The 15,000-nt window shown below is 42.1% G+C and overlaps 1 protein-coding gene across 2 annotated transcripts in view; it reads left to right on the top strand.

Moving 5' to 3' along the window:
* The window catches only part of LOC106582529 (neuropilin-2), a 244,879-nt gene that overhangs the window by 106,461 nt on the left and 123,418 nt on the right, over positions 1-15,000 (top strand). For both annotated transcript variants that reach the window (XM_045704914.1, XM_045704915.1), the window contains exons 5-6: positions 14,033-14,188; positions 14,942-15,000. The exon at positions 14,942-15,000 is cut by the window's right edge and continues 111 nt beyond it. In XM_045704914.1, coding sequence (XP_045560870.1) covers positions 14,033-14,188; positions 14,942-15,000 — 215 coding nt within the window. The remainder of the gene's footprint in view (positions 1-14,032; positions 14,189-14,941) is intronic.

Below are 15,000 nucleotides of genomic sequence, written 5' to 3' on the forward strand. Positions count from 1 at the left end.
TAGGTGGAGGGTGGAGGCTGGCAGGGCAGAGACTGCTTCTTTCTAGGTGGAGGGTGGAGGCTGGCAGGGCAGAGACTGCTTCTTTCTAGGTGGAGGGTGGAGGCTGGCAGGGCAGAGGCTGCTTCTTTCTAGGTGGAGGGTGCAGGCTGGCAGGGCAGAGGCTGCTTCTTTCTAGGTGGAGGGTGCAGGCTGGCAGGGCAGAGACTGCTTCTCTTCTGGTGGTGTTATTTAGATAGTATTTTACTGTGCTCTTTTCCAGTCAAGGATGAAACCTTCTGGCTGTATTATTTGCCGTATTATTTTGGTAACAAATTATTTTTACTGATAAAGGTTAAAACAACTCCTTCTTCCCCTCTCTCTACCCTCCTCTCCGCTTCTGTGAGAGCAGAGGCTTTTTAGCCCCACTCTGTAGATGATAGAGAGAGAGAGAGAGAGAGAGAGAGAGCAGGTAATACACTGCTACTAAAATAGCTGTAATAAATACCAGGCTGAGCATTATGGCAACAGTGCCTGGGCTCTGATGGGGAGGCTGGTATGGAATGATGATTGTGGCTTCACTCTGCTGTCCGAGGTGGTATGAGGCTCTATGGCAGGGGTGGGCAAACTTTTTGGCTTGAGGGCCACATCAGGATTACGAAATCAAATTGAGGGCCACACTGATTTTTGTTTTGGTTTCGGGGGGGACCAATTTATTTGTGAATATCCAGAAAAATAGCAGTTATTAGAATTTAAACTGAACAAAAAACATGCAAGCATTTCAAAGATTTTACTGAGTTACAGTTCATATAAGGAAATCAGTCAACTGAAATGAATAAATTAGGCCCTAATCTATGGATTTCACATGACTGGGAATACATCTGTTCTTAAAAAAAAAGGTAGGGGCGTGGATCAGAAAACCAGTCTGTATCTGGTGTGACCACCATTTTGCCTCATGCAGCGCGACACATCTCCTTCGCATAGAGTTGATCAGGCTGTTGATTGCGGCCTGTTGGAATGTTGTCCCCACCTCCTTTTCAACGGCTGTCCGAAGTTGCTGGATATTGGCGGGAACTGGAACAAGCTGTCGTACACGTCAACACAGAGCATCCCAAACATGCTCAATGGGGGACATGTCTGGGGTGTATGCAGGCCATGGAAGAACTGGGACATTATCAGCTTCCAGGAATTGTGTACAGATCCTTGCGACATGGGGCCGTGTATTATCATGTTGAAACATGAGGTGATGGCGGTGGATGAATGGCACAACAATGGGCCTCAAGATCTCATCAAATTTACATTGATAAAATGCAATTGTGTTTGTTGTCCGTAACTTATGCCTGCCCCATACCATAACCCCACCTCCACCATGGGGCCCATACCATAACCCCACCACCACCATGGGGCCCATACCATAACCCCACCTCCACCATGGGGCCCATACCATAACCCCACCTCCACCATGGGGCCCATACCATAACCCCACCGCCACCATGGGGCCCAATACCATAACCCCACCTCCACCATGGGGCCCAATACCATAACCCCACCTCCACCATGGGGCCCATACCATAACCCCACCACCACCATGGGGCCCATACCATAACCCCACCACCACCATGGGGCCCATACCATAACCCCACCTCCACCATGGGGCCCATACCATAACCCCACCTCCACCACGGGGCCCATACCATAACCCCACCACCACCATGGGGCCCATACCATAACCCCACCTCCACCATGGGGCCCATACCATAACCCCACCACCACCATGGGGCCCATACCATAACCCCACCTCCACCATGGGGCCCATACCATAACCCCACCACCACCATGGGGCCCATACCATAACCCCACCTCCACCATGGGGCCCATACCATAACCCCACCACCACCATGGGGCCCATACCATAACCCCACCACCACCATGGGGCCCATACCATAACCCCACCACCACCATGGGGCCCAAACCATAACCCCACCACCACCATGGGGCCCATACCATAACCCCACCTCCACCATGGGGCCCATACCATAACCCCACCTCCACCATGGGGCCCATACCATAACCCCACCTCCACCATGGGGCCCATACCATAACCCCACCTCCACCATGGGGCCCATACCATAACCCCACCACCACCATGGGGCCCATACCATAACCCCACCTCCACCATGGGGCCCATACCATAACCCCACCACCACCATGGGGCCCATACCATAACCCCACCACCACCATGGGGCCCTCTGTTCACAACATTGACATCAGCAAATCAGCAAACCATCAGCAAAGTTAAATAAAAACTAAAAATGTCGTAGTTGAAACCGGGATTCAGTTGTGAAGAGCACATTTCTCCAGCGTGCCAGTGGTCATCGAAGGTGAGCATTTGCCCACTGAAGTCGGTTACGACGCCGAACTGCAGTCAGGTCAAGACCCTGGTGAGGACGACGAGTACACAGACGAGTTTCCCTGAGGTGGTTTCTGACAGTTTGTGAAGAAATGCTTTGGTAGTGCAAACCCACAAACCTCAGACGATCCCGTAGGTGAAAAAGCCGGATGTGGAGATCCTGGGCTGGCGTGGTCTGTGGTTATGAGGCCAGTTGGACGTATTGCCAAATTCTCTAAAACGACATTAAAGGTGGCTTATGGTAGAAAAATTTACATTAATTTATCTGGCAACAGCTCTGGTGGACATTCCTGCAGTCAGCATGCCAATAGCACACGCCCTCAAAACTTGAGACATCCCCTTATTGTATGGGACACTTTCAAATGTGCTTTTAGAGGCCGTTCAATTCAATACTCATCATTAAAACAAAAGCAGTTTAGGTCAAAAGAGATGAGGCTAATATAGGAAATAGAGGAAGTAACAGAACAGGTTACTTCCTCTAATGGAAATGTAATGGAAACTGTATTATAGAGGAAAAACTAAAAGAAATGGACGTACTTATTCAAGAATAATAAAGTGTAATGTATTACAAAAATAAAGCGAATTAGATGGAACATTGTGAAAAATGCACAAAGTGTTTCTTAAATCTTCAATATAGAAATTCGAACAAAAATAATTTACAGAAACTAGTTACAAATGATGGAGTTATCCATGATTCACCTAATGATGGAGTCATCCATGATTCACCAAATGATGGAGTTATCCATGATTCACCTAATGATGGAGTTATCCATGATTCACCTAATGATGGAGTTATCCATGATTCACCTAATGATGGAGTTATCCATGATTCAACTAATGATGGAGTTATCCATGATTCACCAAATGATGGAGTTATCCATGATTCACCAAATGATGGAGTCATCCATGATTCACCAAATGATGGAGTTATCCATGATTCACCTAATGATGGAGTTATCCATGATTCACCAAATGATGGAGTTATCCGTGATTCACCTAATGATGGAGTCATCCAGGATTCACCTAATGATGGAGTCATCCATGATTCACCTAATGATGGAGTCATCGATGATTCACCAAATGATGGAGTTATCCATGATTCACCTAATGACGGAGTCATCGATGATTCACCAAATGATGGAGTTATCCATGATTCACCTAATGATGGAGTTATCCATGATTCACCTAATGATGGAGTCATCCATGATTCACAAAATGATGGAGTTATCCATGATTCACCTAATGATGGAGTTATCCGTGATTCACCTAATGATGGAGTTATCCATGATTCACCTAATGATGGAGTTATCCATGATTCACCTAATGATGGAGTTATCCGTGATTCACCTAATGATGGAGTTATCCGTGATTCACCTAATGATGGAGTTATCCATGATTCACCTAATGATGGAGTTATCCGTGATTCACCTAATGATGGAGTCATCCATGATTCATCTAATGATGGAGTCATCGATGATTCACCAAATGATGGAGTCATCCATGATTCACCTAATGATGGAGTCATCCATGATTCACCAAATGATGGAGTCATCCATGATTCACCTAATGATGGAGTTATCCATGATTCACCTAATGATGGAGTTATCCATGATTCACCTAATGATGGAGTCATCCATGATTCACCTAATGATGGAGTCATCCATGATTCACCTAATGATGGAGTCATCCATGATTCACCTAATAATGGAGTCATCGATGATTCACCAAATGATGGAGTTATCCATGATTCACCTAATGATGGAGTCATCCATGATTCACCTAATGATGGAGTTATCCATGATTCACCTAATGATGGAGTCATCCATGATTCACCTAATGATGGAGTTATCCGTGATTCACCTAATGATGGAGTTATCCGTGATTCACCTAATGATGGAGTCATCGATGATTCACCAAATGATGGAGTTATCCATGATTCACCAAATGATGGAGTTATCCATGATTCACCTAATGATGGAGTTATCCGTGATTCACCTAATGATGGAGTTATCCATGATTCACCTAATGATGGAGTCATCCATGATTCACCTAATGATGGAGTTATCCATGATTCACCTAATGATGGAGTTATCCGTGATTCACCAAATGATGGAGTCATCCATGATTCACCTAATGATGGAGTCATCCGTGATTCACCTAATGATGGCGTTATCCGTGATTCACCTAATGATGGAGATATCCGTGATTCACCTAATGATGGAGTCATCGATGATTCACCTAATGATGGAGTTATCCATGATTCACCAAATGATGGAGTTATCCATGATTCACCTAATGATGGAGTTATCCGTGATTCACCTAATGATGGAGTTATCCATGATTCACCTAATGATGGAGTCATCCATGATTCACCTAATGATGGAGTTATCCATGATTCACCTAATGATGGAGTTATCAGTGATTCACCAAATGATGGAGTCATCCATGATTCACCTAATGATGGAGTCATCCGTGATTCACCTAATGATGGCGTTATCCGTGATTCACCTAATGATGGAGTTATCCATGATTCACCTAATGATGGAGTTATCCGTGATTCACCTAATGATGGAGTCATCCATGATTCACCTAATGATGGAGTCATCGATGATTCACCAAATGATGGAGTCATCCATGATTCACCTAATGATGGAGTCATCGATGATTCACCAAATGATGGAGTCATCCATGATTCACCTAATGATGGAGTTATCCATGATTCACCTAATGATGGAGTTATCCGTGATTCACCTAATGATGGAGTTATCCATGATTCACCTAATGATGGAGTCATCGATGATTCACCTAATGATGGAGTTATCCATGATTCACCAAATGATGGAGTTATCCATGATTCACCTAATGATGGAGTTATCCGTGATTCACCTAATGATGGAGTTATCCATGATTCACCTAATGATGGAGTCATCCATGATTCACCTAATGATGGAGTTATCCGTGATTCACCTAATGATGGAGTTATCCGTGATTCACCTAATGATGGAGTCATCGATGATTCACCTAATGATGGAGTTATCCATGATTCACCAAATGATGGAGTTATCCATGATTCACCTAATGATGGAGTTATCCGTGATTCACCTAATGATGGAGTTATCCATGATTCACCTAATGATGGAGTCATCCATGGTTCACCTAATGATGGAGTTATCCATGATTCACCTAATGATGGAGTTATCCGTGATTCACCAAATGATGGAGTCATCCATGATTCACCTAATGATGGAGTCATCCGTGATTCACCTAATGATGGCGTTATCCGTGATTCACCTAATGATGGAGATATCCGTGATTCACCTAATGATGGAGTCATCGATGATTCACCTAATGATGGAGTTATCCATGATTCACCAAATGATGGAGTTATCCATGATTCACCTAATGATGGAGTTATCCGTGATTCACCTAATGATGGAGTTATCCATGATTCACCTAATGATGGAGTCATCCATGATTCACCTAATGATGGAGTTATCCATGATTCACCTAATGATGGAGTTATCCGTGATTCACCAAATGATGGAGTCATCCATGATTCACCTAATGATGGAGTCATCCGTGATTCACCTAATGATGGCGTTATCCGTGATTCACCTAATGATGGAGTTATCCATGATTCACCTAATGATGGAGTTATCCGTGATTCACCTAATGATGGAGTCATCCATGATTCACCTAATGATGGAGTTATCCATGATTCACCTAATGATGGAGTTATCCGTGATTCACCTAATGATGGAGTCATCCATGATTCACCTAATGATGGAGTCATCGATGATTCACCAAATGATGGAGTCATCCATGATTCACCTAATGATGGAGTTATCCGTGATTCACCTAATGATGGAGTTATCCATGATTGACCTAATGATGGAGTCATCGATGATTCACCTAATGATGGAGTCATCCATGATTCACCTAATGATGGAGTCATCCATGATTCACCAAATGATGGAGTTATCCATGATTCACCTAATGATGGAGTTATCCGTGATTCACCTAATGATGGAGTTATCCATGATTCACCTAATGATGGAGTCATCCATGATTCACCTAATGATGGAGTTATCCATGATTCACCTAATGATGGAGTTATCCGTGATTCACCAAACGATGGAGTCATCCATGATTCACCTAATGATGGAGTCATCGATGATTCACCAAATGATGGAGTCATCCATGATTCACCTAATGATGGAGTCATCGATGATTCACCAAATGATGGAGTCATCCATGATTCACCTAATGATGGAGTTATCCATGATTCACCTAATGATGGAGTCATCCATGATTCACCTAATGATGGAGTCATCCATGATTCACCTAATGATGGAGTCATCCATGATTCACCTAATGATGGAGTCATTGATGATTCACCAAATGATGGAGTTATCCATGATTCACCTAATGATGGAGTTATCCGTGATTCACCTAATGATGGAGTCATCCGTGATTCACCTAATGATGGAGTCATCCGTGATTCACCTAATGATGGAGTCATCCGTGATTCACCTAATGATGGAGTTATCCATGATTCACCTAATGATGGAGTCATCCATGATTCACCTAATGATGGAGTTATCCATGATTCACCTAATGATGGAGTCATCCATGATTCACCTAATGATGGAGTTATCCGTGATTCACCTAATGATGGAGTTATCCGTGATTCACCTAATGATGGAGTCATCGATGATTCACCTAACGATGGAGTTATCCATGATTCACCAAATGATGGAGTTATCCATGATTCACCTAATGATGGAGTTATCCGTGATTCACCTAATGATGGAGTCATCGATGATTCACCAAATGATGGAGTCATCCATGATTCACCTAATGATGGAGTTATCCATGATTCACCTAATGATGGAGTTATACATGATTCACCAAATTATGGAGTCATCCATGATTCACCTAATGATGGAGTCATCCATGATTCACCTAATGATGGAGTCATCGATGATTCACCAAATGATGGAGTTATCCATGATTCACCTAATGATGGAGTCATCGATGATTCACCAAATGATGGAGTCATCCATGATTCACCTAATGATGGAGTCATCCATGATTCACCTAATGATGGAGTTATCCATGATTCACCTAATGATGGAGTCATCCATGATTCACCTAATGATGGAGTCATCCATGATTCACCTAATGATGGAGTCATCGATGATTCACCAAATGATGGAGTTATCAGTGATTCACCTAATGATGGAGTCATCCATGATTCACCTAATGATGGAGTTATCCGTGATTCACCTAATGATGGAGTTATCCATGATTCACCTAATGATGGAGTTATCCATGATTCACCAAATGATGGAGTCATCCATGATTCACCAAATGATGGAGTTATCCATGATTCACCTAATGATGGAGTTATCCGTGATTCACCTAATGATGGATTTATCCATGATTCACCTAATGATGGAGTCATCGATGATTCACCTAATGATGGAGTTATCAGTGATTCACCTAATGATGGAGTCATCCATGATTCACCTAATGATGGAGTTATCCGTGATTCACCTAATGATGGAGTCATCCATGATTCAAAAAGCTGTACAAAGCCGGTTACAATTTCAGTTTTATCCTTCAGAAAAGATAGAACATATATTACAACAAATGTTCTGGTTAAACTCAAATTTACTGATTAATAAAAAAATATTCTTGATGGAATTTAAAATATATATATATATTTGCTAATGATATTATTAATAGAAACGGAGGAGTTATGTCACATATGCAGGTATCGAAAATATATGGGAATATCTGCTCCATCCAAATTTACAACCAACCGATTGCAGCACTACCACAAAAATGGAGGAGGCAAGTGGAAAAGGGAGAAGTTAGGGAACTTGTTTGCCTGACATATATTAAAGATACAAATTGGCTGAAAGGAACTGGCAGAAATAGCAACATTTACATTAAGGAACTGGGATTAAACAGAAAAATATACCAGTTTCATTTGAGGGCAAAAATGTTGACAGCTGCGCCAAACAGGTTGCAAAATAAATGGGAAGAGATTTTCGATGTACCGATTCCATGGCACTACACCGATTCCAAAACTACACTTGATTCAACGCTTAGAGTTTTTCAATTTAAATTCAATATATTAAATTCTTGCCATAACAGAATGCTGTACTGTATATATGGGGCACACAACAATCTCAGCTCTGTAGATTTTGCTGCGAAGAGACAGAATCAATAGATCATTTATTCTGGTATTGCCCCTATGTAGCTTGTTTCTGGCCACAGGTTCAGGAATTTAAAAAAAAATCACAACATGGACTTAAAATGAACCTTACAAATAGCAGTGTTGCCCGATCTGGAAAGCCATAGTCAATCAATAAATAATATAATAATACTGGTAGGAAAGGTTTTCATCTTTAGCTCACAATCTGTAGATACTATAGGATTAGAAAGGTTTAAAAATTATGTAAAATATATGACCCATTGAAACCAAACGAGTGTCTATGGTGATAGGTGGGATGGGCTGAGAGGGTGGTCTATGGTGATAGGTGGGATGGGCTGAGAGGGTGGTCTATGGTGATAGGTGGGATGGGCTGAGAGGGTGGTCTATGGTGATAGGTGGGATGGGCTGAGAGGGTGGTCTATGGTGATAGGTGGGATGGGCTGAGAGGGTGGTCTATGGTGACAGGTGGGATGGGCTGAGAGGGTGGTCTATGGTGACAGGTGGGATGGGCTGAGAGGGTGGTCTATGGTGATAGGTGGGATGGGCTGAGAGGGTGGTCTATGGTGATAGGTGGGATGGGCTGAGAGGGTGGTCTATGGTGATAGGTGGGATGGGCTGAGAGGGTGGTCTATGGTGATAGGTGGGATGGGCTGAGAGGGTGGTCTATGGTGATAGGTGGGATGGGCTGAGAGGGTGGTCTATGGTGATAGGTGGGATGGGCTGAGAGGGTGGTCTATGGTGATAGGTGGGATGGGCAGAGAGGGTGGTCTATGGTGATAGGTGGGATGGGCTGAGAGGGTGGTCTATGGTGATAGGTGGGATGGGCTGAGAGGGTGGTCTATGGTGATAGGTGGGATGGGCTGAGAGGGTGGTCTATGGTGATAGGTGGGATGGGCAGAGAGGGTGGTCTATGGTGATAGGTGGGATGGGCAGAGAGCTTATGTTTGATAAAGTATTATTGTGATGTGACTGCTTTATATAAAAGTACCATGTATGTAAAATGTGTCTGTATATGAAGCAAAAAAGCTGTAAAAAAAACCGAAAAGATATTTGTGGAGGGGTAATGTCCCTCCAGTCTTGATATGGTAATGTCCCTCTAGTCTTGATATGGTAATGTCCCTCTATGGTAATGTCCCTCTCTGGTAATGCCCTCTATGGTAATGTCCCTCTATGGTAATGTCCCTCTATGGTAATGTCCCTCTAGTCTTGATATGGTAATGTCCCTCTAGTCTTGATATGGTAATGTCCCTCTAGTCTTGATATGGTAATGTCCCTCTAGTCTTGATATGGTAATGTCCCTCTAGTCTTGATATGGTAATGTCCCTCCAGTCTTGATATGGTAATGTCCCTCTATGGTAATGTCCCTCTCGTCTTGATATGGTAATGCCCCTGTGTATTGATATGGTAATGCCCCATGTGTATTGATATGGTAATGCCCCTGTGTATTGATATGGTAATGCCCCATGTGTATTGATATGGTAATGCCCCTGTGTATTGATATGGTAATGTCCCTGTGTATTGATATGGTAATGCCCCTGTGTATTGATATGGTAATGCCCCTGTGTATTGATATGGTAATGACCATGTGTATTGATATGGTAATGCCCCTGTGTATTGATATGGTAATGTCCCTGTGTATTGATATGGTAATGTCCCTGTGTATTGATATGGTAATGCCCCTGTGTATTGATATGGTAATGGGCCTGTGTATTGATATGGTAATGTCCCTGTGTATTGATATGGTAATGTCCCTGTGTATTGATATGGTAATGTCCCTGTGTATTGATATGGTAATGTCCCTGTGTATTGATATGGTAATGTCCCTGTGTATTGATATGGTAATGTCCCTGTGTATTGATATGGTAATGCCCCTGTGTATTGATATGGTAATGTTCCTGTGTATTGATATGGTAATGCCCCTGTGTATTGATATGGTAATGCCCATGTGTATCGATATGGTAATGTTCCTGTGTATTGATATGGTAATGCCCCTGTGTATTGATATGGTAATGTCCCTGTGTATTGATATGGTAATGTCCATGTGTATTGATATGGTAATGCCCCTGTGTATTGATATGGTAATGCACCTGTGTATTGATATGGTAATGTCCCTGTGTATTGATATGGTAATGTTCCTGTGTATTGATATGGTAATGCCCCTGTGTATTGATATGGTAATGCCCAGTTCAGCCTTATCAACAAATACTTATTTCTCCTATTTGCTCAAGAGGCCTATTTCATATATCCGACCACTCCAAAAAAAAAAAGGAAAAATCTATATTTCTGATCGATTTATTTTCCTCATTTACCTTGTCTTCCGTGCCTGGGAGTCAGAGAGAGAAAGAGAGAGAGAGAGAAAGAAAGAAAGAAAGAAAGAAAGAAAGAAAGAAAGAAAGAAAGAAAGAGAGAGAGAGAGAGAGAGAGAGCTATAAGATGAATGCGTTAGTCCCAGAAACCCCGGCTCATAGCCCTTCTTCCACCCTGCTGCACCCCACCTCCCGCCCCCTTATGCCCTCCCGCACCCCCTCCCACCCCCTACCCCCTCCCACCCTCCTACCACCGCAGAATCCTAAATCACTCAGATGTTGACACACAAAGTCCAGGAATTAAGGGGTGGAAGAAAATAGAATGAGAAAAGCATAAGAAAGTGGGGGATTCATCCCTTTGGATCAAGGGAACAGAGAGAAAGAAAGCTTGTCTAATCCAGAGATGGAGGAGTGAAGACGAGGGAGAGAGAGAGAGAGAGAGAGAGAGAGAGAGAGAGAGAGAGAGAGAGAGAGAGAGAGAGAGAGAGAGAGAGAGAGAGAGAGAGACAGAGAGAGAGAGAGAGAGAGAGAGAGAGAGAGCACCTCACCCCTCGTTAAACCCAAAGGACTTTTCATGTGGTATTAGATGAAAGGATAGAGATATAGACGGATGATGTATAGAGATGGAGCTGAGACATCCATTGTTTCCCAGTGGAATCTCTCTACAGCCTGTACAGCCTGCTGAGAAAGACAGCCTGTCCAGCCTGCTGAGAAAGACAGCCTGTACAGCCTGCTGAGAAGGACAGCCTGCTGAGAAAGACAGCCTGTACAGCCTGCTGAGAAAGACAGCCTGTACAGCCTGCTGAGAAAGACAGCCTGTCCAGCCTGCTGAGAAAGACAGCCTGTACAGCCTGCTGAGAAGGACAGCCTGCTGAGAAAGACAGCCTGTACAGCCTGCTGAGAAAGACAGCCTGTACAGCCTGCTGAGAAAGACAGCCTGTACAGCCTGCTGAGAAGGACAGCCTGCTGAGAAAGACAGCCTGTACAGCCTGCTGAGAAAGACAGCCTGTCCAGCCTGCTGAGAAAGACAGCCTGTACAGCCTGCTGAGAAGGACAGCCTGTACCTGCCTGTTGAGAAAGACAGCCTGTCCAGCCTGCTGAGAAAGACAGCCTGTACCTGCCTGCTGAGAAAGACAGCCTGTACCTGCCTGTTGAGAAAGACAGCCTGTCCAGCCTGCTGAGAAAGACAGCCTGTGCCTGCCTGTTGAGAAAGACAGCCTGTACCTGCCTGTTGAGAAAGACAGCCTGTACCTGCCTGTTGAGAAAGACAGGATTTATCTTATTACATGCCGAACTTCGAACTTCTGGTGTTGTTTTGCCCTAGTTAAGTGTTGTTGATCTGTTCATAACTTGGCTGGTTGAGAATTCATCAGGGTCAGTAACCTTGTTGGACGTTATGTGAGGTGCTGACGTTAAAGGCAAGGGCTACTAATGCTGGTTTGTGTGTTATATTATGTTATGCTATGCTGTGTTATGCTGTGTTATGTTATGCTATGCTATTCTCTGTTATGTTATGCTATGATCTGTTATGTTATGCTGTGTTATGCTCTGCTATGTTATGCTATGTTATGCTATGTTATGTTGTGTTATGCTATGCTCTGTTACGCTATACTGTGTTATGCTGTGTTATGCTGTGTTATGCTCTGCTATGTTATGCTATGTTATGCTATGTTATGTTATGCTGTGTTATGCTGTGTTATGCTCTGCTATGTTATGCTATGTTATGCTATGTTATGTTATGCTATGTTATGCTATGTTATGCTATGTTATGTTATGCTATGTTATGCTATGTTATGTTATGCTATGCTATGTTATGCTATGTTATGCTATGTTATGCTATGTTATGTTATGCTATGCTATGTCATGCTGTGTTATGTTATGCTGTGTTATGTTATGCTATGTTATGCTATGTTATGTTATGCTATGTTATGCTATGTTATGTTATGCTATGCTATGTTATGCTATGTTATGCTATGTTATGCTATGTTATGTTATGCTATGCTATGTCATGCTGTGTTATGTTATGCTGTGTTATGTTATGCTATGTTATGCTATGTTATGTTATGCTATGTTATGCTATGTTATGTTATGCTATGTTATGTTATGCTATGTTATGTTATGCTATGTTATGCTATGTTATGTTATGCTATGTTATGTTATGCTATGTTATGCTATGTTATGTTATGCTATGTTATGCTGTGTTATGTTGTGTTATGCTATGCTATGTTATGTTATGCTATGTTATGCTATGTGATGCTATGTTATGCTATGTGATGCTATGTTATGCTATGTTATGTTATGCTGTGTTATGCTCTGCTATGTTATGCTATGTTATGCTATGCTATGTTGTGTTATGCTATGTTATGTTATGCTATGTTATGCTATGTTGTGTTATGCTATGCTCTGTCATGCTGTGTTATGTTATGCTGTGTTATGTTATGCTATGTTATGTTATGCTATGTTATGTTATGCTATGTTATGCTATGTTATGTTATGCTATGTTATGTTATGCTATGTTATGCTATGTTATGTTATGCTATGTTATGTTATGCTATGTTATGCTATGTTATGCTATGTTATGTTATGCTATGTTATGTTATGCTATGTTATGCTATGTTATGTTATGCTATGCTATCATGCTGTGTTATGTTATGCTGTGTTATGTTATGCTATGCTATGGTATGCTATGTTATGTTATGCTATGCTATGGTATTTTATGCTATGTTATGTTATGCTATGTTATGCTGTGTTATGTTGTGTTATGCTATGCTATGTTATGTTATGCTATGTTATGCTATGTGATGCTATGTGATGCTATGTGATGCTATGTTATGCTATGTGATGCTATGTTATGCTATGTTATGTTATGCTGTGTTATGCTCTGCTATGTTATGCTATGTTATGCTATGCTATGTTGTGTTATGCTATGTTATGTTATGCTATGCTCTGTTATGTTATGTTGTGTTATGTTATGCTATGCTATGTTATGTTATGTTGCATTACATTATATTATCTTATATTAGGCTATGTTACGTTATGTAATGCTATGCTATGTAATGTTATGTCATGTTTCTAATGGTGTTCTCCGGTTTGTGTTTGTGTTTGTGTTTGCAGTGGGGCCTCTGATAGGTCGTTACTGTGGAACTAAGATCCCTCCAGAGATCACGTCATCTACAGGTATCCTGTCTCTGTCCTTCCACACGGACATGGCCGTGGCCAAAGATGGCTTCTCTGCTCGCTACAACATGACACACAAAGAAGTCAGCGACAGTAAGTACTGCTGTGTGTGTGTGTGTGTGTGTGTGTGTGTGTGTGTGTGTGTGTGTGTGTGTGTGTGTGTGTGTGTATCCGTACGTGCGTGGGTGTGTTTATCAGTGTTTATCTTCTATCTCTGACCCCCAGAAAGGTGTCCCCCATTTTTTTTCTGACATCCCCATTTTTTTACATAAACTAGACGTGTATTTGTGTGTGTTTATTGATCCTTCTCTCTTCAGTTCTGTATCTGACTGTCCACCTGTCATTGATTGATTGGTCCACCTGTCATTGATTGATTGGTTAATTGATTGGTTGATTGATTGGTCCACCTGTCATTGATTGATTGGTTAATTGATTGCTTGATTGATTGGTCCACCTGTCATTGATTGATTGATTCATTGATTGGTTGATTGATTGGTCCACCTGTCATTGATTGATTGATTAATTGATTGCTTGATTGATTGGTCCACCTGTCATTGATTGATTGATTCATTGATTGGTTGATTGATTGGTCCACCTGTCATTGATTGATTGATTCATTGATTGCTTGATTGATTGGTCCACCTGTCATTGATTGATTGATTAATTGATTGCTTGATTGATTGGTCCACCTGTCATTGATTGATTGATTAATTGATTGCTTGATTGATTGGTCCACCTGTCATTGATTGATTGATTAATTGATTTCTTGATTGATTGGTACACCTGTAATTGATTGATTGGTTAATTGATTGCTTGATTGATTGGTCCACCGCTCTCCTCCCCCAGCCTTCCATTGCAGTAACGCGTTAGGTCTGGAGTCAGGGAAGATCTCTGACGACCAAATC

Source organism: Salmo salar, chromosome ssa21, assembly GCF_905237065.1.
Source record: "Salmo salar chromosome ssa21, Ssal_v3.1, whole genome shotgun sequence".
Classification (NCBI taxonomy): Eukaryota; Metazoa; Chordata; class Actinopteri; order Salmoniformes; family Salmonidae; genus Salmo; species Salmo salar.